This window comes from Canis lupus, chromosome 29 (genome assembly GCF_003254725.2).
Source record: "Canis lupus dingo isolate Sandy chromosome 29, ASM325472v2, whole genome shotgun sequence".
Classification (NCBI taxonomy): Eukaryota; Metazoa; Chordata; class Mammalia; order Carnivora; family Canidae; genus Canis; species Canis lupus.
Genome location: NC_064271.1, coordinates 32,837,485 through 32,864,335, shown reverse-complemented (window position 1 = coordinate 32,864,335; position 26,851 = coordinate 32,837,485). Strand labels below are relative to the sequence as shown.

Sequence of the window (26,851 nt, the reverse complement as noted above, 5' to 3'; positions counted from 1 at the left end):
TTTTTGAGAACAAACTAATGGCAGGAAGAACTATAAAAGAAAGGGTTTGCTTGAGAGTAGTCCCTTTCAACCCATCCCATAAGAAAATTAAATTCCCTAAGGCATCCTTGATGTTACGAATTCTAATTCTCTCCCTTGCATCTGGAATGGTACTAGCTCTATACCATTCTTGGTAGATTGGAGAAAATAGTTATTCATATAATTTTTTATAGGGCTTAATTTTCTAGTGGAACTCCATTTAAGAAAGGTTGCTTAGTGTCTAAGTTATGTATACTTTAAAACATTTTTTGCTATAAATCATATCACTGTTATTTGATGGAAAACTAAAATAGAGTCAGTGCTCTTACCCATACTAATGAAGCAAGATTTCTGCCTTATTCTAGCTATTGCCTCTATTATTGCTAACATTAATCAATGTCAATAATAAATTGGTACTTTTGAAAAGTAAAATTAATGATGTCGATTATAGAAGATATTACTGTGTTAAGTACCTCCTATTACTTGCTCATTTAATTTTCACCACTATTCTATAATGTAGGTAATAGTACTCTATCAATTTTATAAAACAGCAAACTCCGGAAGGGCAAGAAGAGAGAACTTGCCACAGTGAAAAAGTTAGAAGTCACTGGAGCTGTGATTGGAACACTGGTAGTCTGGTTTTTAGGGCCACACTGGTAATTAATACAAATATTTTAAAATGTGTATCTCACACATTACTGACTGAAAGTGAAAATGTAGATTTACAGGAAAACCTCAGATGGGAGGTCTCGATCTTTTTAAAAGGGTCTTTAATTTTTAACATTAATCAGATTTTTCTGAGTGGCTTTCAACAAATAATGGAAAAAGGAGAAGTAGTTGCTTTAAAGTTCTGTAGTTTATGCTTTACATTTACACATAGGACTTTCATATAGTAAATAGAAATTAGGGAGACATTATCAATGTATTTTACATTATGCATAGTTATTTTACTAATAAATGCTGTGAATGAGTAATATTTATTTTTCCTTTGTTAAGTACAGATGGTGAAGTTGAACAAATGTACATATAGGAAGCGACTGTAAAATTATTATGTACTTTGTCCTTCTTTTAGGAAAGAATAGTTTAATCCATTATTTATATAGGTCTTGCCAAAAAGCATCTCCTTATTTTTCCTCTAATCTAGAAGAAACGTTGAGAATAGATTATTGTTTTCAAAATTAGATTCATTTACAAATTTCATGTTTTTTCTCATACTGATAAATCCTTTAGTTGCTGAACTTAACTCTAATACAAGTCATTATCAGTGTACTGAAATGAATTTAACCACATTAAAGAATGAAGAGGAAAAAAGTTGGTACTATATAAGAACTGAAATGCAGAGCTGCCAAAAAAAAAATTTTTTTTAACCATGACTTTTTTCAGCAAACGTAGTACTTATTTGTGTTTAGAAAACAATTATGATTGACTTTCTCATTTCTTATTAGAAAGCAATTGAACTGAATCCAAAAGATGCTACCTCAATTCACCTTATGGGTATTTGGTAAGAACATTTCCTTAAATAAGTATTTCAGTGGTAGTATGATCTTATTTTGTTTTTTTTTTTTTTTAATCTTATTTTGTAGTATATAAAACCAGATGTACTTAAGAAGTATTTGGTATCATGAGTGTTTACTTCATTTATATTCGCTAGCAGCTGTGATATATTGTTAGAGAATACTAAATTTGATTGTGATCATATTAATTATTCAGATCTTTTAGAAATATATATTAAAATGAAAAAGGCAGTAAAACTTTTTGCTGGACCTTGAAATTCCCTTTGTTGGGAAAGAATGTTCTAACTTACCAGGCTAACTGAAATTGGATTAATCTAACTATATAGCAATATGGTTTGATGCCCTAAGAGGGTCTTTGCGATCTTCAAAGTTTGTCAAATACACCCTGATTCATCTGAGGAATAATATAATCTGACTTTCAGTATCTTTCCATTTGTCTAGTGTATAACATTGATTTAAGAAGCTTTCTTGAGACAGGTTTGCCACTGTTTTCCTCGGGTATAGTCTGCAGACCTGAATATTTTGTCTTGTAAAAGGTGTGTAAATGGCCTTATATCAGACTCTTTAAAAGGAGTTACATATCCTTTGGGAGAAAGGAGTGTATTAAACTAACAAGATGCTTACTGCGGACTGATAATAATGGGAGACAGTCACTAAGTCAGATGCTAGGAAGTAAAGATAAAGAATCAGTGTTTACTTCAGTGAGTTCAGACCCTTGTCAGAGATCCAGCACTTCTTTCCCTCCCTTTAGCAGAAAGTTGTCAAGACCTTTGGATGTTAATCATTTGCCTCACTCCTAAATAGGCAGACTTAAATAATTGTTTGCCATTGTTTTTTTATATATACATCATGTTTAGTTTTGTCATTTTTTTTAACTTCTCTGAGTTAGTTTTTCTTACATAAAAATACAGGGGTAATGATCTTACCTCATGTAGTCATTGTAAGGAGCGGGTAAGAGATAATCACTGAGCACCTGAAGCAGAGTAAGCACTTAGTGATGAATGATATATACTGTGTTATCATTACTAGTAGTGGTGCTTACTAATGTTTAATCACAGAACACACTGTAATTGATGGATTGATACAAGTCAGTGTCTAGTCATTCAGTGGGAATATTAACCTACTGGCTATTATGCAGAGTGCAAATTGTTTAAACGTACAACAGGAGAAGATAATTTTATATCAGTTAAAATGGTTTTCTGAAAGAGAAAAAGTACAATTGAGATGTGTATGTTATTTCTCTCTAGGTGTTATACATTTGCTGAAATGCCTTGGTATCAAAGAAGAATTGCTAAAATGCTGTTTGCAACTCCTCCTAGTTCCACCTATGAGGAGGTAGTGTGCTGTCCTTTGTTAAGTTAGTACTGATTTTTTAACTGCAGTGCATTCTACAGTGTCAGGATCTGGAGCTCTGATCAGTGAGGCATTTGAGCACATTTCTAACCATCCAGTGCAACTGTCTTATTATCACAAAGGCTTAATACTTATTACCTATGACTGGTGAGTGGTTTTTTTTTTTTTTTTTTAAATTTAGGTTAGTGGCTGATGATTTGGTATATTGTCAGCTATAAAATACCCCATGGCTAAAATCTACCATTGTTTTCTGTTTGAAATCTGTACCATATAAAAGTCATAAAATAGGATAAGAAATTCAAATATTCCTCAGCTTGTCTTAGGTACATGTTCTACACACTAACTGGAAAATCATGTATTTGTATAGCTAAAGGAAGAATAAGTACAACTTTTTAAGAAAGTGGGGTTGAAGGACTCATAACTCTCATATTTTTTTTTTCCCTTTTTAAAAAAATTTTATTAGAGAGTTCAAGAACGAGCAGAACCAGGGAGAGTGGCAGGCTCCTCACCAAGCAGGGAGCCTGATGCAGGACTTGATCCCAGGACTCTAGGATCATGACCTGAGCCGAAGGCAGATGCCTAACCAACTGAGCCTCCCAGGTGCCCCTCATATTTTCAAGGCCTTTTGCTTTTCTTGTTGAAAATAAAATTTGAAAGGGATTTCTGGTCAGACACTTTGCGTTAACTTATTGAATTGCTAAAATTTTTAGAGTAAGGAAATAATGCCATTGAAAAAGCTTTCCTATGGGATGCCTGGGTGGCTCAGCAGTTGAGTGTCTGCCTTTGGCTTAGTATGTGATCCCGGGGTCCTGGGATTGAGTTCCATGTCGAGCTCCCAGAACGGAGCCTGCTTCTCCCTCTGCCTGTGTCTCTGCCTCTCTCTCTCTCTCTCTGTGGCTCTCATGAATACATAAATAAAATCTTAAAAAAAAAAAAAACAAAAACTTTCCTAGTACCTGTATCATGACAAGGAGCTATTTTTTCTGCTGGGAGTCTACGGTATAGAATTTGATATAAAAATATTTAGTTGCATTATTAGAACACAGTTGGGAAATATATATTATTATTAAAAAGAATGTATCCTAAGAAAAATCTAGTCAACTCTCCTATAATAAATTAGTTATGTTTCTAGGAAATTGATACAGTATTAAAATGGTTTAAATAGTACAAAAAGCTAATAGTTTCAGGTTCACAATAACATTTAATGTTGGAATTCAATAACAAAGGACTTTAAAAAAATTTATTGGTACAACCTATATATTAAATGTAGCTTTTGATTTTATCAAGTTTTTATGGGTTATAACTATTATGACTTCAAAAGAGAAAGAACAGAGTAACTGAGTTGCATATAATGTTCTTTCCTCTCTGCACTTGATGCTGGTTTCGTACAAGTTCTAAACAGCAATCAAGTTATTACTAGAAGTGATGCATATACTGTAATCTGTGCTCTGATGATTTCATAATATTCAATTTTGCTATGTTAACTTTCACTCTTAATAAATTGATCTTTAAGATGTTTTAATTTACTTCCTGACTTTTGAGAAAATGTTTTTTTAGTATTGATTCTGTTCTAACTCATTTCATTATGTTTGGGCTCTTTATGTTTTTAACAGGCCTTAGGCTACTTTCACAGGGCAGAGCAAGGTAACATTTTTCTGTTTCACATACTAGTATAGTTAAAATTGTGTGAATGCTTTATGCACGATAGCAATTTTTAAAACAAAAATTTTACTTACTGTGATAATGCTACTTTTTGTGTTAGACATTATCAAGCAGTTTTTAGTCTTTATTCAGTAAAGATCACCAGAGTAAGAATTAGGCTGCTACTGAATTGAGAGCTACAGTTCTGGAATGGTTGTTGATTTGATATAATTCAACTTTCCTTTTTGAGAGGAGGCTTTGATGGGTTAACTGTCTTATTCAAGATTATACAGCTGATTAGAAACATTTATTTAAATGTTTAAAAAATTTTGGAGGTATATTTGACATTAGTTTAGGGTGTACAACATAAGAATTCAGTATTTGCATATGTTCTAAAATGATTATAATAAGTCTAGCTAATACTGTCACACTGCAAAAAAAAATCTTTGATTTTTTTTTCTAAGATTTACTCTCTCTTCAGAAAGCATTTAAATGAGAAATCTTTTTAAACCAGACCAGTTTTTGTTTTGTTGCAAATACTGTCTTTTATGAAGTGTCATGTCACTCTTGCTTTGAAGAAAAGGCCAGCCTGCAAAACTGACACTAGTCCATCCTAAGTTCATCCTTTTTAATAGTAATCGCACAAACTAGGAGAGTAAAGGACATAAGCTTATGTTACCAGATATACCAGGAAAAAACCATTGCAATTCTATTTCTATAAAATTAGAAAAAAAATAGACAATGTATTAGAGAGCCTACTTATAGAGAGACTTGTTCAAATGCTTTTAGTAGCAAAGCAGTTTTTAAAAAATCATTTCTTCTAAAGAATTGTGTCTGAATGTTAGTAATATATTAATTCTGATTTGCTCTGTTATTGCCTTCCACTGATTACCTGTTGTGATAGTAGTTTTGTAGATCAGGAATATGAATCTGGGAATAAAGTTTCCTCAAAGGGACCTAGAAGCATAATTGCAAAGTAAAAATAGAGCCTTAGAGGATTAAGGGTCTGGGTGTTGAGAAAAACATGGTCAGTAACTCCAGTCATTCTCCAGGTTTTACCCTATAGGTCAGTTCCAACAGGCGGCCTTTCTTTATGGGCCATATCTGGTCAGGAGCTCCTCCTAGGGTTCTTAAGTACCCGTAACTTCTCCCATCATGACTCTTATATTCCACGGTATGAGTATTTGTTGACACGTCTAAGACTAAATTCAGGATGATGCAGACTTTGTTGTTTTGCTCACAATTTGTATCCTCATTGCTTAGACGAAAGCTATCAAATTTGTTGAATGACTGGGTAAACAAATTAATGAGTCCCAAGGAAATCTTAAGTACATCTACACAACATCTCATAAATATGTTTAAATAAAAGAAATAGAACAGTTTTAGGTTAAAGGAGCAAATGGAGTTAACCATAAATTATATCCAGGAAAAAGTATGATTTAAATATGGAAAGTCCCAGGTTGATAGGAGGAATCTGTACTGAAGAATTAATGAAGCCAGTGAGACAGTCCCATGCTTTCATTGGCTTTTTGTTCAGTTTTCCCTCAGCCAAAAATGTTCTCCCACTTTTCTGTTAAAATCCTATTCAGTTTCCAAGTCAGCCCAGATGTAACCTATTAAAGTTAGTTGCTTTTCTCTTTGGTTTCTCATAGCACTTTAAAATGTGTATACCTGTCAAAGCATTCCTTTCATTCTTCTGTTACATTTAGTTATGCTCATTGGTCTCTCCTCTTCATTATAAATTCCAAAAGAACAAAGTCTTTGTTAAATTTATATTTAAGTATAACTTACATTTCAGTAAATGTTAATCAAATGTATGTATGGACACTTGACCCTCGAACGAGGGGGTAAGGGGTGCCTACCCCCTTGCATAGTTGAAAATCTGCATATAACTTTTGACTCCCTTAAAAGTCAACTAAATAGTCTTACTATTGACCAGAAGCCAGTCTGATAACAGTTTTTTAAATATATTTTGTATGTTCCAAGTATTATATACTATATTCCAACAATAGAATAAGCTAGAGGAAATAAAATGTTAAGAATAAGAGAAAATACCATTACAGTATTTTACTGTATTTATTGAGAAAAATCTTGCATATATTTGGACCTGCGCAGTTCAAAACTGTGTTATTCAAGGGTCAGCTGTACATATATCATCATGATTTCGTTCATTCATTCAGGAAATATGTATTGGATGCATGTTATGTTCTAGGTACTATTCTAGGTACCTAGGGTATAGCAGGGAGCCAAAGACATTAATAAAAACATCTGTCCTTATAGAGCATAGATTCTATCAAGAACCTCAGTTTCTCATCTGTTAAATGGAGCACTTCCTTTACATTTCTCATTTTAATACAATTTTATAATAGGATGCCTAGCACATAGTGGACACCAAATAAATGTACTTTACCAATATTTCTTTGAGATCAGAATAGTTGAAAAGAGGATTCTAGTTAGCCTAATCTTTTATTGACCACACAAATTTTTTATTGGAATTTAGCCTGAAAAAATTAAGCCTTTAAAAATAAGAGCAATTCTGTTTCATCTGAGATAAATTTTTCTTTCTTATGTACAGTGGATCCAAACTTCTACAGCAAAAACTTGCTTCTTTTAGGAAAGACATATTTGAAGTTACACAATAAAAAGCTTGCTGCCTTCTGGCTAATGAAAGCCAAGGACTATCCAGCACACACAGAGGAGGATAAACAGGTAAAATATCGCCAATAAATTAAGGCAGATAAATTAAAGCACTGTTAAATAAAGGTGATTTAAGAACTTATTTAAAAACATAATTTGTCTACATGTATATTGTAGTGTTTGTTTCAAATTGAATTCATTAATGTTTCTATTAATTTCCGTATAGCAAGTGGTTAGTTACTATTCAACAGATGTTTTGAATTACTTGCTGTCTTATTCCTGTTTGACACATACGACAGATCAAATATGTTTCTAAAATAAAAGGCAAGGGATGTGTACTAATTTGGAGGAGCTCTCTAAGAGTCTTACCTAGTCACTGTTCAGTTTTATTCTTCAAAAGTGCTATCCTGGTTTTTTGGAAACTCTTAGAAACCACAGCCCACTTTATGAACTTAGATTTTGCAAGTTGGTATCAGTGCTGTACTGTTTATTTATAACATGTATTTTTCCATTTTAGATACAGACAGAAGCTGCCCAGTTGCTCACAGGTTTCAGTGACAAGAACTGAGAATTTTTCAGAGAAGAAAGCACATGAAATATCTAAGAAACATTGCCTTTTCATCAAATTACAAAGTTAATACATAAACCATAACTGTTCTATAGCTGTTTCCTCAGTTCCTTTAATGTGACCATTTGACAGATTAAATATACAAAATTCTAAGTTTCTTCACAGACAAGACAAAAGAAATAATTACAGTTAAGAGTGGTAGAGACCTCTCCCTGGCTCAGAGGCAGAGATATTGCACATTTAGGACACCAGCAGTACAAAGTGGTGTAGGATTTCTAAGGAGGATGGATCACATCAGAATGGGAGATCAAGAAAAGAGAACTTTGTGGAAGAGGTTTCATTTGGGGAATGCATTGTCAAATTGGACTGATGCAAAGTTGAGATCTTGCAGAGAAGGTGCAGTGAAAATAGGTTAGGATGTTGAGGGTTCTTGGTATAAAGTAGTAAAATGATGGCTCTTGGAAACAACCTGTGTAAGGAAAAAACTTAAGTCAGGAGAGGACAGAAAATGGAGTGATTTTTTTAATGGGACATAGTCTCATAAGTGGAGCACTGATTTTGTCACCAGATAAAGCCCAGATTCTCTGCCCTAATATGGTGATAGGAACACGGAACTCAATGGTGAAATAGAAAGTAAGAGGTTTTAAATAGGCAGGACAGTATTACTTGAGGCTGGGATGCCACCACTGCAGAACTGTTGTAGAAAAAGGATTGTCTTGGATGTCACTTAGATAAATCAACAGTACATTGCATAGGTGGGTTTCCCCCAAATGATTTGACAGTTGTTAACAGTGAACTACACGGGTGTGGGCTGTTTCTGTGTCATCATGTATATTTTCAAACAAAAAGGAAAACTGAAAGTCCTGGACTCTATATACCCATCTTCAATTGCTAATCTTGGGCTATATTTTACTGGTGTATGTGTGTGTGTGTGTGTATGTGCATTTCTAAACTTTTGAAATTTATTATAGGCAACATACTTCCTCCCTAAAGACTTCACATGTTATCTCAAAATAAGGACATCCTTCAAATAAACCCATTATCACAACAAAAAGTTAACAGTAATTCTTTAATATCATCTTACAATATCCAGCCATATTCATATTTTCTAAAATATCCTAGGATGCCTTACAGTTTGGAAAAACCAGGCTCCAGTTAATCACATATTGTATTTGATTTTCTGCCTTAGTTTTAAGAAATCTAGAGCTGTTCTCCCATTGTTTTTTTTTCTTACCCCATCATTCATGGACTTTTTGAAGAGGCCAGTCCAGTTATCTTATTAGACTGTCCTTCATTCCACATTTGCCTTACCCTACTTTTGAGAACCACTGTTCCATCTTATATTCCGTGACTTTAGTTATATGTATATTAGATCTTCTTTGCCTGATTGTTAAATTATTTCTCTGATTTTTCTTTTTATCTCTTTGGTTCATTTTCTTGGCTCTTTCAATTTGTTTTCCATGTCCCTTATTTTTGTTTTCTTCTTCAGATTTTGTCTTCACTTCTGAGATGTTTTTCTTCCATTTTTATTCCCAATTTCAGTCAGCAAAGATTTTGTTTAGTTTGTCCAGTTCTGAGATTCTAAATTTTTTTTAAAGATTTTATTTATTTATTAATGAGAGACATAGAGAGCGGCAGAGACACAGGTAGAGGGAGAAGCAGGCTTCATGCAGGGAGCCAGAGCCCGCGCGGGACTTGATCCTGGGTCTCCAGGATCACTTCCTGGGCTGAAGGCAGCACTAAACTGCTAAGCCACCTGGGCTGCCCAGTTTCTAAATTTCTAATTTGGATTTTTCTGGTATCTGTAGTTAACTTACATTTAATTCATATTAGTATATTGTGTTAATGTTTTTTGTATTGAACATTTTTTATCTGAAATTTTCTTTTTCAGTTTTCTCTTACAGTGACTTTTAATATTTTCTGGAGGTGTGACTGTGTATGTGTGTTTGTTGTTACCAGTGGTACCAAGGAATCAAATGGGAGGTTAAGGGTTTGGATGTGTTCAAGAATAATCTCTATAAAGTAGTTTTTGTGAAATGGTCTTTCAGTAATAAAGCTATCTTCTGATATTTCATAGTGCTTTAAAAGAGGCTTTTTTTTTTTTTTTTTTTTGCTTTGAAATCATAGATTCATAGGAAGTTCGGGGGAAAAAAGGTAGAAATCATTTTTCAAAAGGTAGAGGTCCTGGATGTCTACAGTACAGTATCAAGACCAGGTAACTGGTATAGGCCATAGATTCTTATTCAGATTTTAATTCTAAATGCCATCTCTCGTTTATGTGTGTTCTATGTAATTTTGTCACATGCAGGTTTTTTTTTTTTTTTTTTTTTTTAAGATTTTGAGAGAAAGCCAGGAGGGGGAGTGGGGAGGGAGAAGGAGAACCAGACTCCTGGCTGAGCAGGGGGTCTGATGTGCGGCTCTGTCCCAGGACTCCAGGGTCAGGACTTGAGCTGAAGGCAGGACTTGACTGAGCCACCCGGGTGCCCCACCTGCAGGTTTCTTTTTTAACTGCCGCTACACTCAAGACAACCATTCCACCAACTGCTCAAACTCCCTGGTCAGTGCTATCCCTGCAGGGTCACACTCTTCCACATGCCCTCTCTACCACCGTCCCTAGTCCTGGCGTCTGCTCCAGAATGTTATGTAAATGGAAGAGAATATGTAGCCTTTTGAGAACTGGCCTTTTCGTTGGACAGAATTCCTTTCAGACCCTCTGAATCTCGTCAAGTAGTTGAGTGGTCTGTACTCCTGACACTATTGCCCTGTGTTCGTGTCCGTTTACTTAACCATTCACTGAAGGGCATTTAGGCTGTTTCCAGTCTTTGATTCCTGTGAACATCAGGTACAAGTTTTACCAACACCTAGGAGTGCAGTTACCGGATCCTAATTTTTGGAGCTGTTACCTTCCCTTTTTTCCCCTTAAACTAAGGGATAGGTCCCCTCTCCACGACATACATTCCTAAGATTCTGAGGGTGTGTACTTTGTTCTCTGATTCTTGGCATCTCCTCATTCACAATGAGACCTACTGCTTCTGGGAACGAACCCTAAGAGCCCCATTATTCTTCCTGTGCAGTCCCGCTTAACTGCTGTGTGTTGCGGATGTGACTGCTAGTTTGAGACGCTTACCCCCCCTCACACGCATGTGAACCGAGTTTATAGCATTCTCTCTTCTAAACATATTACAGACATGGGCTATGGGTAGACTGGTGAAGCACCTCACCTTGTGAACAAGTTCCCTTTTCAGGATTGAGAATAAATCTGGATTTGGAAAGTGGCTACTCTAGAAAATCCGAAAGCTTTCCGTTAACTTCTTAGGAAAGTTTTCCCAACCGAATGGTTAAGTCATAGCCTGTGAACTAGCTTATGTGGCCTTCGTAAAAATGAAGATATTTTCTTATCTGTAAAATAAGCATCATTACAACAGAGGGCAAACCCCAATCTTACAGAGTTGTAAGGATGAAAGAATGCACAGAGGGCTTACTGTATCAGTAAATACTTCTTCTAAATGCTATTATCTGTGTTCTTAGTTGAGATTTGGGGAGGAGAATTTGGAATTCAGGAGATGCCACTTTTTGAGTCGTACGTTTTTGCTACTATATTGCTATTATTTGAGGAATATTCTTTGATTTCCTGTGATGTTCACCATACAACCTATTTTGGACCGTGTGTGCCCGGGCATTATTGGGAAGAAAAACTAGGAGGAGTGGATTACTCTGGCAAGGGCCGTGGGATTATTTTAATGAATGCCCTGGTCTGACCCATTGCACTGCTCAGAACAGTGAACTGTGTTGTCCTAGGAGTGAGGAATATACACGGTACAAAGGAGCTTCAAAAAGTAGAAGGCTCTTGATAAGGTCTGGGTTTTCCCCTGGAGACAGACCAATTCCCCATTTTTACCTCATCTGGCTCTTTAAGTTCAGAGATTGAGAAAACTGGGGAGTGTTTTTAAGACAACCTTTATCCTCTCATCTACATATTTCAGTGAGGAGACTTCGGACTTCTGCAGTATCCGCAGGGTGCAGCAGACCTCCAGACTCCAGTCTAACAGGCTTACGGAGGAGGCGGTAAGAAGGAACCGCAACTGGCCAGCAAGTCCCTATGAGGACTCCTCACAGCAGCAGTCTGTGGCGGAGCGTGCGCCCAGCTCAGGGACCTCATAAGGGACATCAGTTATGGGTTTCCTCTGGGAAATCCAAAGGTACGGTTTATTATCCAGAGTCTGGAGAGTTCCCAGTCCAGATGAACTTCCCAGTCAGGGGTCATTTTTAACGGAAGCAGTGTTGCTAAACGGTATTTTGACCCTTATCACTAGTTTTCACCCCTATCAGCCCATCTAGTTTTAAAGACAGCAGGCAGGTGGTTAACGAGGTGGCGTGGTAAAAGGTTTCCTCAACTCTGCTTTAAACTGCCCGGGAAGCACTCCAAAGCCACGTAAAGCTGCTTTCCTGGGAAGACGGACAACTGGTCTGACTGAGCCTGTGTTGTGCCTGTGACCCATTCGCTGGGCTTCCTTTGGTGGTGGTGGCGGTGGGGAGTTGGGTGTCGCTGAAATGCAGGAACAATAGGAGTCTGTTTCCGAGCCTCATTCTCTTGCCTGTGTCTTCGTTTCAGACACAGTGAGCCTGTCTAGCCCAGCACAGGACAAGGATGGGAAAAGCGAGAAGGTGAGAGGTGGCCCACATTTTGGTTTCTCTCACAGCCACTGAATATACGAATCAAGACAATAGACCCTGCCTGGAGGCCTGGATTCTGTCATTGGGGTGGAAAGGTAGAGGCCCTGGGTTCTTCCCAACAGGCTTCCTCAGGAAGCTGCCTTGGTCTGTGTGGGCTGCGCGTGGCCTCCACGGGCGAACAGTAAGTTCTTACCTGAAGTGAGGAGAGGGGACCAGCAGCCCGAGAGCCTCCCGTCTTCAGGCAGGTCTGCTAAGTGGCATTCTCACACCGTCCCTGCCACTGAATGGTGTTCATCAACAACCTCGGTCATGTCATGGCAAAATTGAGTAGTGGTGCTTTCTACGGTGTAACTTAAGTAGCCCTTTTGAAGGCTGGTCACCTCTATCACATGATGTCATATACGTTAGTATTTGTTTTTAATTCTTTATGCTTCAAAATAGCCCAGTGTCAGATTAGGATTTGGGAAAAGAGTCTATTCAACGTAGTGGATCACTGCCTTTATTTCATCTTTACTACGAACTTTGAATAGAAGTGCAGAACACAATCTAATATGTAGAAAAATAAAATTTTGGCAAAACAAACTGTTTAGGGAAATTAAGTTGTATACTAGTATTTTCCACATGTACTTAAATATGTTACAGAGAACATTTTAAGATGTCTGTTCATGGTTATAAAAAAATTTTTACCGAAATTTACACTGCATATTGAAATGATATAAATGGAAATTTAAATTTTTGTTATTAACAAGGAAGCCCAGTTTGCTAAAATAGCATTAATAACATTCACACCAGATTTTAATTTGTTATATATCTTTGTAGTTCAGCAAATGCCCTTGATAATGAAAAATTAAAAAGTTATTAGGACAAAAATAATGATCTATGTAAAAAGGGGGCTGGGACCAAGAGATCTTTTAATATGCTTGTATAATTCAGATCATAAAATTTTCATGAATTTAAGAGGAATGAAGATATATGAACACTAATAGAAAATAAATCTGAGTGTTCAAATGCTTATACAACTCCTCAGTCCATCTGGTTTTATAAAACCAAAACTCGTAACGCAAAAGCGAAAATGTTCATTCATATTACCTTATTATATGTTCCTAAGTATCAAACTGCGTCAATTTATTCTGAATTAAAGAACATCACAGACTTAAAAACAAAAGTACATGAGTACCTGATTTTTTGACTCCACAAATACCTAGCATCCCAAAGTAACATGTAAACAAGCCTCTTTGCTGCTTCATGAATTCTTTGCAATCTCTAGAATGAACTAAATGGCATTGGATCTAGTGTACGACTTACATGTGCTTTATGGTTTCATTCATTACTTTGTTAGTGATGTAGCAAAGAGGGAAAATTTTCAACTATTGTATTTATTTAAAACAAATTGACAGGTCCAAATGCCTGTCTTCAGAAAAGCCAGCAGCATTTTTTTTTTTTTTTTACATACTCAAAGTAAGATGTGGCCTAAGCCCTTAATACCTTCCTGAACAGCCATGCAAAGTAAACACCCGCAGGAGGTGTTACATAAGGGAGAAGGTCATGAAGCAATTTGTACTTTGTCCTCTGGATAATAGAAACAAGGTAAAGCAAATCCAGATTATTTCTGAATGAACGGCTGTCCTGTTTAATATACTCGGAGCTCTATAAAACTAGAGCCACAATCATATATGCTTATATAGATATATACTTATTTTTAATAAAGTCTCTTGCTTGCTTCAAAATTTAAGGATGGTCTTTTTCCTGGTCAGTCACTTCAAGGGAACAATAAATAAAGTAGAAAAGGATGGACTGTTTTGCATATTTCTGTGGAAGAACGGAAAACATTTATACTTTGAGAGGTTCAGAAAATTCACTGTACAGAATGAACAGCTTATATACACTATCTGTGCAATTTTTCTTGGCTGGGGTATTTAAATGCAAGAGCTCCTCCAAGACAAGAAGCCACATTCATTCTTGTCCAAATCCCTCTGTTTCTTCTATTGCAAAAAGAAGTTTTTCCTTTAGTTGTTCATAACTCTTATATGGTGGTAGATCCAAGCGATTAAAACTGAACAAAAACAAAAACAGATGTGTTTTCAATAAAACAGACTTCTAAAAATTTCTAATACAATAATTCTTAAAGCACATTTGCAAAACTAAATGGATAGTGGAAGTTACAAAGATTTTGCCAGAAGTATTCTAACCATTCACTACTATATTACCATATACAGACTTCTTATGGCGAGCTACTGAAATGAAAACATTCATAAAAGTATACTTTTTTGACATTTCCCAGAGAAAGTTGTAATTATTAGTTATCACAACTCCCCATAACTTCTGGGTTTTTAAGATTCTTTCATTTCTTTCATTCACTTACCAGTTATTAAGAATCTATTAGCTGTATTTCCAGGAGCTGGTGATGCAGAGTGATAAACTACAGTCCCTAATCCTCAGGAGTTTACTTACATTTTGGGGTGGAGAGAGCCAATAAATACACATTTTGTCTTTCCATTCCTGCCAGACTCCCAAGGAATTCCCTGTGCTGCATTTAGCTGGACTCGACACACTAAATGTCTAGTGAAATAGCTCTAATGTAGTTAAGGCCGTTCTCATGTTCATTTCTCATATGGAAGGTTACCGATTATCCAGGTTCCCTCCTACCGCTCCCATATGCCCTCGCCCCAACTCCCAGGTAAGAGTCAGGAAACTTGATAATCAAGAACCTTTGGAAACAAGGCAGTCAATTAAAATGGTGTTTTCCTCAGACCATGTTATTCTCTTAAATATATTAAACGGTAGTCATTTAAGCAGCCCATGTACCCCTCCCTGCTTCACGGTACACTGAGCAGAGGTCAAGAGAAGAATCTTTCAGTGGACTCCTACATACTAAGACCACCTGTTCCTTTCTAGTTCTTAACATCTTTCACGTAGAGTCATCCTCAGATTCAGTCATCCTCATCCTCCTGAATCTCTGGCCTTCGTTCACTCCCAGATACTTCCTCTTTGCTGTGCCCACTTAGCACATATACTAAAAACGGAACCATGAGATTAGCAGGGCCCCTGCATAGGGATGACAGGCAAACTCGTGAAGTGTTTCATTTAAAAAACGAAAACAAAAAAGGCCTCTGCTGCTTCTGATTAGTATGGATTAAAGGTACGGGGCCAGGAAGCTGCCTGGGCTCTGTGGGAGTTCATGTTCTCCAAGCGCCACACACTCCTCTGTCTTGTGACATGTTCTTACGGCTCTCATGATCTGGAATACTTCTGCCCATGAAAAAAATATGCACTAAGAATCATTCCAGATGCTACAACTTTTGGACTACAAATAATTCTCCTTGAGCATCTTAGACATAATTTACTCTGTATTATGATTGATTGGTTTCTTCCATTAGATTCTAAAACCGATGAGGGGCAGTCTGCTCTGCTCTCCTAAAATTGACGCATTTAGTAAAATGATGAGTTGAACTACCTAAGACAGTGGATTACTTGAAAACGTCCCAAACAGGGTTCTAAGACATTAGCCAAAGGATGAGACTATACCAAAATCTATTTGTCTTTTATTGAGCACTTACTACGTGGATTTCGGAATAATGTTTTACATTTAGCTTTGTTTTAGTTCCAGCTTTGAGTCAAATTTCTACTTCTATTGATCGATAAGAAGGGAAGACACTGATAACTTAGTTCCAGTGGACTAAGGGAACAGTACCCCGCTGGCTTGTACCACTTGACAGCCTGAGGAACCCCTGCTCCAAAAGTCGCCACCTCAGTAAGCAAAGCGTTGGGCGTGAGAGCAGCACTCCACCTGAGGATCAACACCACTTTCACCACAGTAGTACTGCTTACCTTAGTCACTACTAAAAACGATTATCTGTGGATCAACTGCGTTCCGCTGACCTGAATTAAATCCCACCTCTTCCCTGTCCTCCACCTCAGATCTTCTAAACTTCTGTTTTCTGATTTGCAGTTTTCTACGGTCTGAAGAACTCCTCTCTTGCCTTAACTACAAATCCAGCTAGTGTGAAACATACTATTTCCCTGTGGCCAATCAACAAAACTTCTCTCCTCTGAGGCACACACGATCTAGCCAAGCAACCTTCTTTCTCAACTTTTCTGTCCTCTGTTGACCTCATGGTCCTGTTCTTTAGTCACTGAAAGCTTTGGCACCTGGTTTGTGTCTTCCTCCCATTCACTTGGATGATACCCAACACCCATGCATGGCCTCCCAGTTCTCCGTTTCAGCGACCTGTTCCTCTACTGAAGTTACTGACTTCAAGATAACACTTTGAACCTTGTCATCACCAGGAAAGGAGATTTCTAATTAAAAACTCTTATTTCGTTTTTCCAGCTTCCCTCAATTGAAATGGCAATCTATTAGCCCCTATCTTTCTCACCACCCGTGCCTGTCCTCACTCTTCTATCCTTACTTTGTACTTAATCCACAGCCAGCCCTGTAACGCAGGACTACCTTGCAAATACTTTTAAATCCTTGTCTCTCCCACTTTAGAACCTACTAATTAATCAAAGCTCAAACACTTCATGAATTCAGCCCTCTAGTTTTTCATTCCTTGGGCCTTAACAAATGAAAATTACTGGAAGGAAGACTCCTGCAGTGAGACAGACTGGCGTTACTTTATAAAGATCCTAGAGGGCGTTACTTTATAAAGATCCTATTGCGCAGCATTCTCAGCCATATTTCTCTGGTAAATACTTGCCTACTCTGACAACTCATTCTTTCTCCTCAAAAGTTTTTAATTTTTTCATTCTTAGCCAGTGACCTCACCTTGTACTTCGAGAAAACAGAAACCAATAGTGATTAACTCTATAGTTTCTATATGTTGGCAAATCGAACTCCAATAAAAAAAATACAAAAAAAAAAAAAAACCCTCTATAGTTTAAAGTCCACCTTTTCTTTTTCTATTACAATAAAGGAAGTGTTTGTTTTTATTAGAGGCCAATTCCTTAATTCGTACTCAGCATCCCAATTCTTTTCATCTTTCTTGAAGAACTATCTCCTTTGGTTATGAACTCTCCCCTGCCTCAACAATTCTCTTTTGGATTCATCAATTTCATCTAGGCTGGTGTTCTCAAATTTTTTTTAGGTTATGATCCCTTTTCACACTTTAAAATATTGAGAATCTCAAAGAGCTTTGTTTATATCAATTATGTTTGATATTTACTGTAATAGAAGTTAAAATTGAGAAAATCCTTTTGAAATAAACTTATTTTTATGAAAAGAAAAAGACTTTTCAAAAAATAATACAAATAGTGACCTTGTTTTTATATTTTTGCAAATCTTTTTAATGTCTAGCTTAATGGAAGATACCTAGTTTCTGCTATGTGTGCATTTATTTTGTTGCACTATATGAAGTTTATGAAAATTTGTCCCCAAACAGATATGCAGTTAGAAAACAGAGATGTACTCCAGTCATCTCATTTTTTTCAGGTAGCTATTATTCTTAGATATTACATTTGACAAAGTAACACATAATATGGGCTCTGACATCACATCAGAGAACTTTTCCACCTTTTTACGTAAAATCCAATGGTTTATCTTGTACTTTGAATAGATCTTTTACCCATGCATGGGGTTTGTAACATCATGCTTTGGTCATTTCAAAATAATGGTTCACCAAGTTATAAAGTATTTCCAAATGTTGACAATTATGTAATAGAAAGAAAAGATCACATTTGTTAATAATACCACCAATATCAGATAAGTCCGGGAAGCTTTCAAGCTCATGGTGGTTGGTCTATACAGGTTTTCCCAAATTTTAATTTTTGCTTGAAACCTCAACTTTCATCGTTGCCTACAAATGCTGTCAGTTGTTTTCCTTGAAGTGATAAGCTACTGATAACTTCACTACTTTTCAAGAAAATGTCTGCCAGGTAAACAGTTTTTACTTGAAAGGTAGGATTGGCAAACAATGTTTCATTAAAAAAGCAAGCTGGTTCAGCTTTCAGCTCAACTGCCAAAGAGCCTTCCCCTCAAGACAACCACAATTCTCTGGTGTGTGTAAGTGCTTCATGCAGGCTTCCCATTTTGTCTTACAGAATATTAAAAAGATACTCAAGCATCAAGATCTAATCACTCTTCACTTCTTCGTAAAGAATAATCTTAAAAGAGATTGGCTCCCCCACCCCCCTTTTCTGTAAACCGCAGCGGTGAGATGCTAAAGAATGGAGATGGCATTTTGGTGCCACTGCCTTGATTTGTGCTGATGCACAGCATTTTTACCCACTGTTGCTTCTGCACTATAAGTGCAAGTGTCAAAATAATAAGAAGGCAAATAAATAACTGCTTAGTGTGAAAGCGGTTCTGACCTCCTGAAAGAACCACATACCACCTAAGCAATGGTCAGCTTTTGCCTGGATGACTCTTAACACTGCTGTTAACTAATCTCCCAGCCTTCAGTCTTGAATCTAATTCCTCCTCTGTTGCCTGAGTGGTTTTTCCTGAATCTCATTAGTTGCTATTTAAAGCTCTTCAAAGGCTTCTAACTGCCCTTAGAGTGAAATCCAAGTTCCTTAGAACAGCCTACAAGGCCCTACATAATTTAGTGCCTGCTTACATTTCAAAAATTTTTACCCTTCTCTCCCCTCATTCACTAAATTCCAGTCATACCAGTCTTTAATTTCCCTGAAAAGCAATTTCTTACTTCAAGGTCTATGGAAATGTCTCTGTACAAAGAATGCACTTTTCCTGTTTGTTCCCGCAGTATGCTATTTATCAAACCCAAACGTTGTTCTTGAGAAATCTCCCTGACCACACAATCTAGAGGAGGTTCCCTTCAGTTTTTTATAGCATCTTCTTTATTTCCTTTGAAGGGCCTTCTTAGTTTTCAAGTTAGTTGACTTGTCATTTGTGTTCCCTTCCCCTAATGGAGTGCAAACTTCATAAAAGGCAGGGAGCACTTCAATCTTCTTTATACATAGTAGTTGGTGGTTTTTTTTTTCATAGTAGTTGTTCTAAATAACTTTAATCAATGGATACATTTCTCAGTATATTAACCAAGTATAGAAATCATTCCAAAGTGTTCAGTTACAGAATGCCATATTAGTCTGTTCTAAAAACTGAAATTCTAGCTACTTTAATGAATAAGAACTTATACTGGGTCTTACATATTAAAGATTCTCTGACTTTCACCTTCCTATTTAGGATTCTTGAACTTACCATGTGTGGCTTCTTGGTAACCAGGTGTCTTTGCCAACTTTTTCAATGCAAAATTTTTGAGGCCCATTACTTCCTAAACCAGGAAAATAAGACAAAATTTATCTGGTCCTTTAAACTTTTTGGTTTTAACAACTAGTTATATAACAGAATATGTCACATAGTCCTATGACTAATATGGAATAAAATGTAAATCACTTCTGCCTAGAGAAGCAGCTTCTTGCTGCAGAAATCCAGCAATACGATTTGAATCAGTGGAAAAAGAAGTAGCTCTAAAGAATTTTGCTCCCTTCACAATCACCCTAAGGAGCAAAAGCACTGGCCAGCCAGACTATGTAAGCAGCTTCATTTCTGTCTTATAAATGTACTTGGTATTAACTATTAATTAGTCTTTCTTCTCGTAGATGCCCTAGAGAGAGCACAGAAGAATACTCCTTAGATTCAAGTCTGGTTTAGCTCTAAACGCCATTATTATCACAAAACTATCTACAGAGAAACTGCAGTAAAACTGCATTTACCCATGAGCTCAGCAAATCCTCCTAGAGGTAACCGGCAGGTTCCAGTGACAAACTGTAATAGTCGCATCCTCACTTCATTGTCTGTCTCCTTCACAAACTGTGTAACAAAACCAAATTTACTTTAATATAAAATAATCTAATAATTAAAATAGTAGACACTTAAATTATTAAATTTCTTCAAGAATTTATTAAGGTGAGGCATATGTGAAGTACATCATGAATCTTCAGTTAATCCTCACGAGTACACCACTGGTTGGCTACTACTCTTCTTACGTCCACCTCACAGAGAGGGAAATGGGAGGCTTCAAAAGGTCCTACCACTGAGAGGTAACCAGGACAGATGCCGTTTGCTACGACAGCAGTCACCTAGTGAAGGCTGCTGCCCAGCTGTGCCCTATGCTCTTGGTGTGTTTAGCTCCTGCACCAGGACAAGGACACAGGTACCGTCCTTGGCATCCCCAGTGTACATGCAGGCAAACAATACATGCAGGCAAACAACAGACACCTGGAGATAAAACGCTTGGTCTTTCTCAAACTGCTGCTAAGCGGCAGAACACTTGAACTCCGGTCTCCTGAGCTCTAACCCATTATCCTGACCCGAGTCAACTACCCTCCTCTCCTTATAAGCTACCAAAAACTAACGAACACTTCAAATCGCCACTCTCAACAGTTTGCAGTATTTTCTCCCACTATAACTATTTTCTCGACTCTTCGGATTCTGCATACTTGGAAACTTAAACTATGCATTTTGTTAGACTATTTAGTTCATTTACTATCTTTTCAAAGAGGGATGTAAATGTGTAATGTGGTGGAATATAGATTTGAATTGGTCTGAGTATCCGTAGCAGAAGGCAGGGGATAACGGAGCAGTCTGAGAGCAGAAGTGCATCTTAGAAGATAAAATTTATGAAAAGTAAACAAAACTATACTTTGGGTAAGGGGAAGATAAAAAGTGCTAATATAAGACCAAAAACATTTCTGCATAGAACTGTGTTAGGGTACACATTTCATCAAGACACAAGAAGCAGAGCTTATTACCACGTCTGGCATAAACCAACTCTTTTCCTAAAACAAACCCAATCTGGAAAACACAACTACTCATTTGGATTCACGTGGCCCAAAGTTCAAGCTCCTCAGGTACAGACACAAATGCTCAAGGAAAAGTCCAAGAATATGAAGAGTGAAGAAGCTAATAAATAAAGAGCCTAGAAAGATTATAAATACCCACATAGGTTCTGTATGTGATGCAATTCAGGTATTTTAGGCTTGAAAATGGACTTATTCCTACTTTTTATTTTACTCATTTATTATTTTTTGTAAACTCTATGCCCGACCCTGATCAAGAGTCACATGCTCTCACCAAATGAGCCAGCCAGGCATCCTTTGTTTAAAAGGTACAGCATCAAGAGCAGCTCTCACACCTTGCGACCAGTTTTTTCTCTACCTTTTCAGAGATGATGTATTGGCATACAGTTGACCCTTGAACAACGCAGGGGTTAGAGGCGCTGACCCCTACCCCGTGCAGTTGAAATCTCAGGAAAATCCACATACAACTTTTGACTCCCCAAAACTTAATTAATGACCTATATTGCTGACCAGAAGCCATACTGATGAACAACACATATTCTGTATATGTATTATATACTATATTCTTACGGTAAAATATGCTAGAGAAAAAAAAATGTTACTAGGAAAATACATTTATAGTACTGTGCTGTAAAAAATCCATGTATAAGTAGCTGGCACAATTCAAACCCTTGTTGTTCAGGAATCAGCTGTTCCAGCATACATTTTGAATACACAGAATATAAATTTTCCTTTTAGCCCAATAGCATATTATATACACCTTCCTCTTCCCTTAAAATTGTACTGAAACATCTCATTCTCCAATATTTTTGTTAATTTCCATTAAAAAAGTAAAAGAATGATTACAATGCACAGAATTACAGAAGTTATATAATTTATATACTTAGTCCCCTCCCAATGGACATTTAGGTATTTCAAGTCTCTGTTAGTATACCAATAGTAGTGCAATAAATAATCTATCTAGTATGTGCCATTTTGCATATGTTGAAGTATACCTATAAATTTCTAAAAGTTTCTACACTTCTTTAAATTGTTAATAAATAAATGACATATCCTTATGAAAAGATTCCACTTCTGGAAAGTCTTTCTCTAGTATTAAACAAAATCTCAGGCTTAGTTTTCATCTGAAAATGACAGTTCAGCATACATAAACTACAAGTTCAGTCACTAAATTGCTCAAATAAATCTCAATTAGTGGATTTTTGTGAAAAATATCCTTGGGCCTAGAGATTTGAAATTCTCAAACACACAAAATCTAATAAAATGTGTTTCAAGATTAGCATGCAGCATTTGGATAAGACCACCCTACTACAGTTTAAGCTAAAACACCAACAAAAGAAAGGAAGTAAGGGAAGGAAAGAAAAAAGAAAAGGAAATCCTTCTTGGGCATTATCCTTTAGACTACCCTAATTCCCTAGCATATATATTATCACACCTGAGGAATTAAGTATCTACACTGACTTTCTCATTAAAAAAACATACTAGTGGGGCGCTTGGGTGGGGGGGCTCAGATGGTTAAGCACCTGACTCTTGATCTCAGCTCAGGTCTTGGTCTCAGAGACGTTGAGTTCAAGCCCCACACGGGCTTAAAAAGCAAACAAAAAACAAAACATACTTCCTCATTTACTTCTAGAATTAAGTAGAATTTATAAACTACTTTGGTACTACCAGAAAAAACATGCTATGCCTGCAAATATTACCATTAAATTACTACTTAAAGAAGATTCCGTCATTCATTTTCCCACTTAGGAAAGACCATCAAAATAAGCAATGGAAACTCCTTTAACAAATGTTCACATATTCAACTTCTGATTTTATAATTCAAAGACTAAAAACCAAGTCCAAAGGCAGTGTCAATTTTAAAAATGAACTGTTTTTTAAACCACTGTCTCACGAGAAAACATTTTCTTTGAACCCTTTGTTTTAGAAAGATAAAAAAAAGCAAATACCTGCCAAAACCAAATGATTTGCTTGCTGTTTCTTGTATAATGTCGATAAACAGTATTTCTCTGCCAATCTGCCAAATCAACTTCCTGCATGCCACACAACATAACCTGGGAAATGAGCACAGCAGCAGGTTACAGTGCAGACTTAGTGAAGAGAAGAACTATGTGACTGGTATTTGCTAATGAATACCTGTGCACATGCTGAATTACGTGAACAGCTAGGTACATGACAACTAATGATCACAGTAGGCACATCCAACAAAATCTGTAACAATTTAGAATAAGGATTCTTTGATACTTATCTTTTTTGTGTTTAATGAACTCAAACTGAAAGCATTTAGACATACTATTCTTCAAGAAAAACATTAGCTATGCTAAAAGAATCCTTTAGTAAAAAAAAAATCCAACTTATTACTATATTTCAAACATGTATTTCTGGTTCTTTTTTCTTTTTAATCTATGCGATCTTCTCTATTTAAAGTTAAAAATACACTAATTCCAGTGGGTGAGGAGATGGGGTAACTGGGTGAGTTACTAAGGAGGAGGGCACTTGATGGGATGAGCAACTGGGTGTTATACTGTATGTTAGCAAATTGAATTTAAATAAAAATAAATAAATAAAAATATATACGAATTCCTGTTACTAATTCTTCCAGACTTTGGGAATAAAATATTCTATGTGAAATTTTCAAGTAAGCCCAGTACACCACATATGGGATGAAAGCTAATTTTGGCATAATAAGATAGTCTAATACTTACTCACTTCTTCATAAATCAACTTTGAGCTACAATTTATATGCAATGACATGAATGTATTTTAAGTATAGAGTTAGATGAGTTTTGACAGATATATACACCTATGTAACCACCACCACAATCAAGATGAAGAATATTCCGATTAGGTCCCATTTTGTAGTCAAAAACACCATCCTCATCTTTGGCTCAATGTCATCAATGATATCATCACAGATTAAATTTTTGAGAATGCTATACACACACACACACACACACACACCATTTTTCTGTTATCTCCACCCTCTGGCTCTCCGCATCAACACAATGTTTATGAGATTCATCCACATTGTTGTGGGTACCATATTTCTTTCATGTTGCTAGGTGGTATTTCATTATGTGACTATACAACAATTTACTTATCCCATTTACTTCTTAATGGTCATTTAGAAGTTACTTCAAGTTTCTGGCTTTGATAAATAAAGTTGTGATGAACATTTATGGAAAAATCTTTGTATGAATATGTATTTTATTTCACTCGAGTAAATACCTAATAGTGGAACTGCTAGGGCACCAGAGGCTCATGTGTATCACATTGTAAGAATCTTCTAACATTATCCCAAAGTGGTATTTCATTTAGGTTTTTTTGGTTTTTTTTTTTTTTTTTTTTTTTTTTTTTTATGATAGTCACAGAGAGAGAGAGAGAGGCAGAGACATAGGCAGAGGGAGAAGCAGGCTCCACGCACCGGGAGCCCGACGTGGGATTCGATCCCGGGTCTCTAGGATCGCGCCCTGGGCCAAAGGCAGGCGCCAAACCACTGCGCCACCCAGGGATCCCTCATTTAGTTTTAATTCACATTTCCCCAGTAATGAATGAGGTTTCATGTGTTTACCTGCCATCATAGCTTCCTTTGTAAAGTGAGTCTTCCCCCATTCTACAAAATTTGTCTTTTTACTAAGCTGTAAGAGTATATGAACATGAATATATATATATATAACATAAAATATGATGTGTGGCTAATTGTTTTGTGTTCTTCCTAAAAACTTCTGCCCATACTAAGATTTTTCTTTTTCCAGCTTTCATATTTATATTTTAAATTAATCTTTCTTAAGGCTAAAGTGAGGATCAAGGTTAATTTTCTAACATGGACATTTAGTTGATGCAGCATCATTTGTTTAAAAGACTTTTTCTCTTTCCTCACTGAAAAATATTAGCACTTCTGTTGAAAATCAATTGATAATATATATGTGTAGGTCTATTTCTGGATTCTCTTCTGTTCCACTGATATACTTGTGTATCCTTTCAAAAATACCATACTATCTTAATTATTATGGCTTAATAATAATTTCTGAAATCAGGTAGTGAACAACCTCCAAGTTTTCCTTTTTCCAAATTAATTGTTTTAGCTTATCTACCACCTTTGCATTTCCTTGTAATTTTAGAATCAGCCTGTCAATTTCTACAAAAAATTTTTTTGGGATGCTGATTGGGATGGTGTTGAATATACAGATAAATTAAAAGAGAAGTGACATTTTATAATGTTGAGTCTTCCAATATATAACATGATGTATTTCTCCATTTATTAAAGTTCTCTTTAATTTTTCTGAGCAATGTTTTGTGTTTTTAAGTATAGAGTTCTTGCATGCCCTTGGTTAAATTTATTTTTTGAGTGCTTTAATAAAAAATACCTTACGATTTCAATTTCCAAGTGTTGCTGGCACACAGAAGATATACACTTGATTTTTAAATTATTGGCCCTCTTCTATCTTGTACTCTTGCTAAATTCACAGTTACTTCTAGTAGGGCTTTTTGTTTTTTTGTTTTGTTTTGTTTTGTTTTTTTTGGTAGGTTCCTTAGGATTTTCTAAGTTGACAATCATGTTACCATGAATAAAGGCCATTTTACTTCTTTGCTTTTTATTTCTACTTTTGCCTCCCTGCACTGGCTGGGCCATCTAGTACAGTGGGGCAATATAAAGGATGAGAGTAGACATCTTTGCCCCTGTTCCCAATCTCAACATGATATATTCATGGTATCACCATATAGAATGATGTCAGGGTTGTATCTTTTTTTGTTGATACCCTTTAACAAACTGAGAAAGTTGCTTTCTATTTCTAGTGTAATGAGAATTTTTACAAAGAATGATTATTACATTATCTTAAACAGATTTTAACTTGTAAAGGGCCATGACTATGAATAATCATTACTTCACATAATGGTATGCATGCCCATTATCGTGATATTCATGATTAAGAGATATGGAAGTAAAAGAAAAAGACTAGGAATAAAATCAACATAAAGCAAAACAACAACAAAAAAGATCTGTATTTTCTCACAGCTCTACTATGAGCTAAAGGCATCAGCAACCAATAAGGGCTTTAGTGTTCTTATGCATAAAAGGAAATTATCATATGGCCCAACTATTTCACAGGGCCATGTGTGAGACAACTGTAAACTCTACCAAGGGTATATAAAAAAGTATGCACCTATTCACCTCCTTTCAGATCTACTATCTTTCACTTGGTGGGCCTCTAAAATAGGGGCTCTTAAGGGGGTTACGGAAGATTTTAGGTGTATGCACTTTGAAGACACAAAATTATTTAATTTTTTTCAGATTCTTTAATGAAGTCTATGATTAAAAGAAAGATTAACAGTACTCTAAAAAATATCTAACCATTCTTTTCTTCTGATGTGTTTCTACTAATCTAACAGCCCTGCCTATGTTCTAACCTATATGGGGAAAGAAGACTTGAGGAATTCACCATAACTAATCATTTGAGAAATATGAACCAAAAACCACAATGGGATGTCACCATATACTCATCAGGGTTAGCTACTGTAACAAAGCAGAAAATACCAGGTGTGGGCAAAGATGTGAAGAAATTGGAACTCTCGCATACTTTTGGTGGGAATATAACCCAGTACAGCCACTGCAGGAAGCAGTGTGGGAGTTCCTCAAATAATTAAATATATAATTACTTTATGATCCAGCAAGAATACTGCTGGGTGT

At 36.2% G+C, this 26,851-nt stretch overlaps 2 protein-coding genes and 1 pseudogene across 16 annotated transcripts in view; 2 read left to right on the top strand and 1 right to left on the bottom strand.

Moving 5' to 3' along the window:
- RMDN1 (regulator of microtubule dynamics 1) overlaps positions 1-9,805 on the top strand; it is a 61,568-nt gene extending 51,763 nt beyond the window's left edge. For 5 of the 8 annotated variants that reach the window (XM_025433650.3, XM_035708471.2, XM_025433647.3 and 2 more), the window contains 5 exons: positions 1,464-1,519; positions 2,780-2,867; positions 4,499-4,529; positions 7,102-7,235; positions 7,681-9,805. In XM_025433650.3, coding sequence (XP_025289435.3) covers positions 1,464-1,519; positions 2,780-2,867; positions 4,499-4,529; positions 7,102-7,235; positions 7,681-7,731 — 360 coding nt within the window. In that variant the 3' untranslated portion in view covers positions 7,732-9,805. The remainder of the gene's footprint in view (positions 1-1,463; positions 1,520-2,779; positions 2,868-4,498; positions 4,530-7,101; positions 7,236-7,680) is intronic. The other 3 variants (XM_025433648.3, XM_025433646.3, XR_003130431.3) reach the window with 2 other exon arrangements.
- Positions 9,806-12,888: 3,083 nt separating this feature from the next.
- The window catches only part of WWP1 (WW domain containing E3 ubiquitin protein ligase 1), a 117,115-nt gene continuing 103,152 nt past the window's right edge, over positions 12,889-26,851 (bottom strand). For all 8 annotated transcript variants that reach the window (XM_049103865.1, XM_049103866.1, XM_049103868.1 and 5 more), the window contains 4 exons: positions 23,112-23,216; positions 20,077-20,173; positions 19,562-19,634; positions 12,889-14,458 (listed from right to left, as the gene is read on the bottom strand). In XM_049103865.1, the coding sequence (XP_048959822.1) occupies positions 14,359-14,458; positions 19,562-19,634; positions 20,077-20,173; positions 23,112-23,216 (375 nt within the window). In that variant the 3' untranslated portion in view covers positions 12,889-14,358. The remainder of the gene's footprint in view (positions 14,459-19,561; positions 19,635-20,076; positions 20,174-23,111; positions 23,217-26,851) is intronic.
- On the top strand, positions 15,399-15,495 carry LOC112650862 (U6 spliceosomal RNA; annotated as a pseudogene).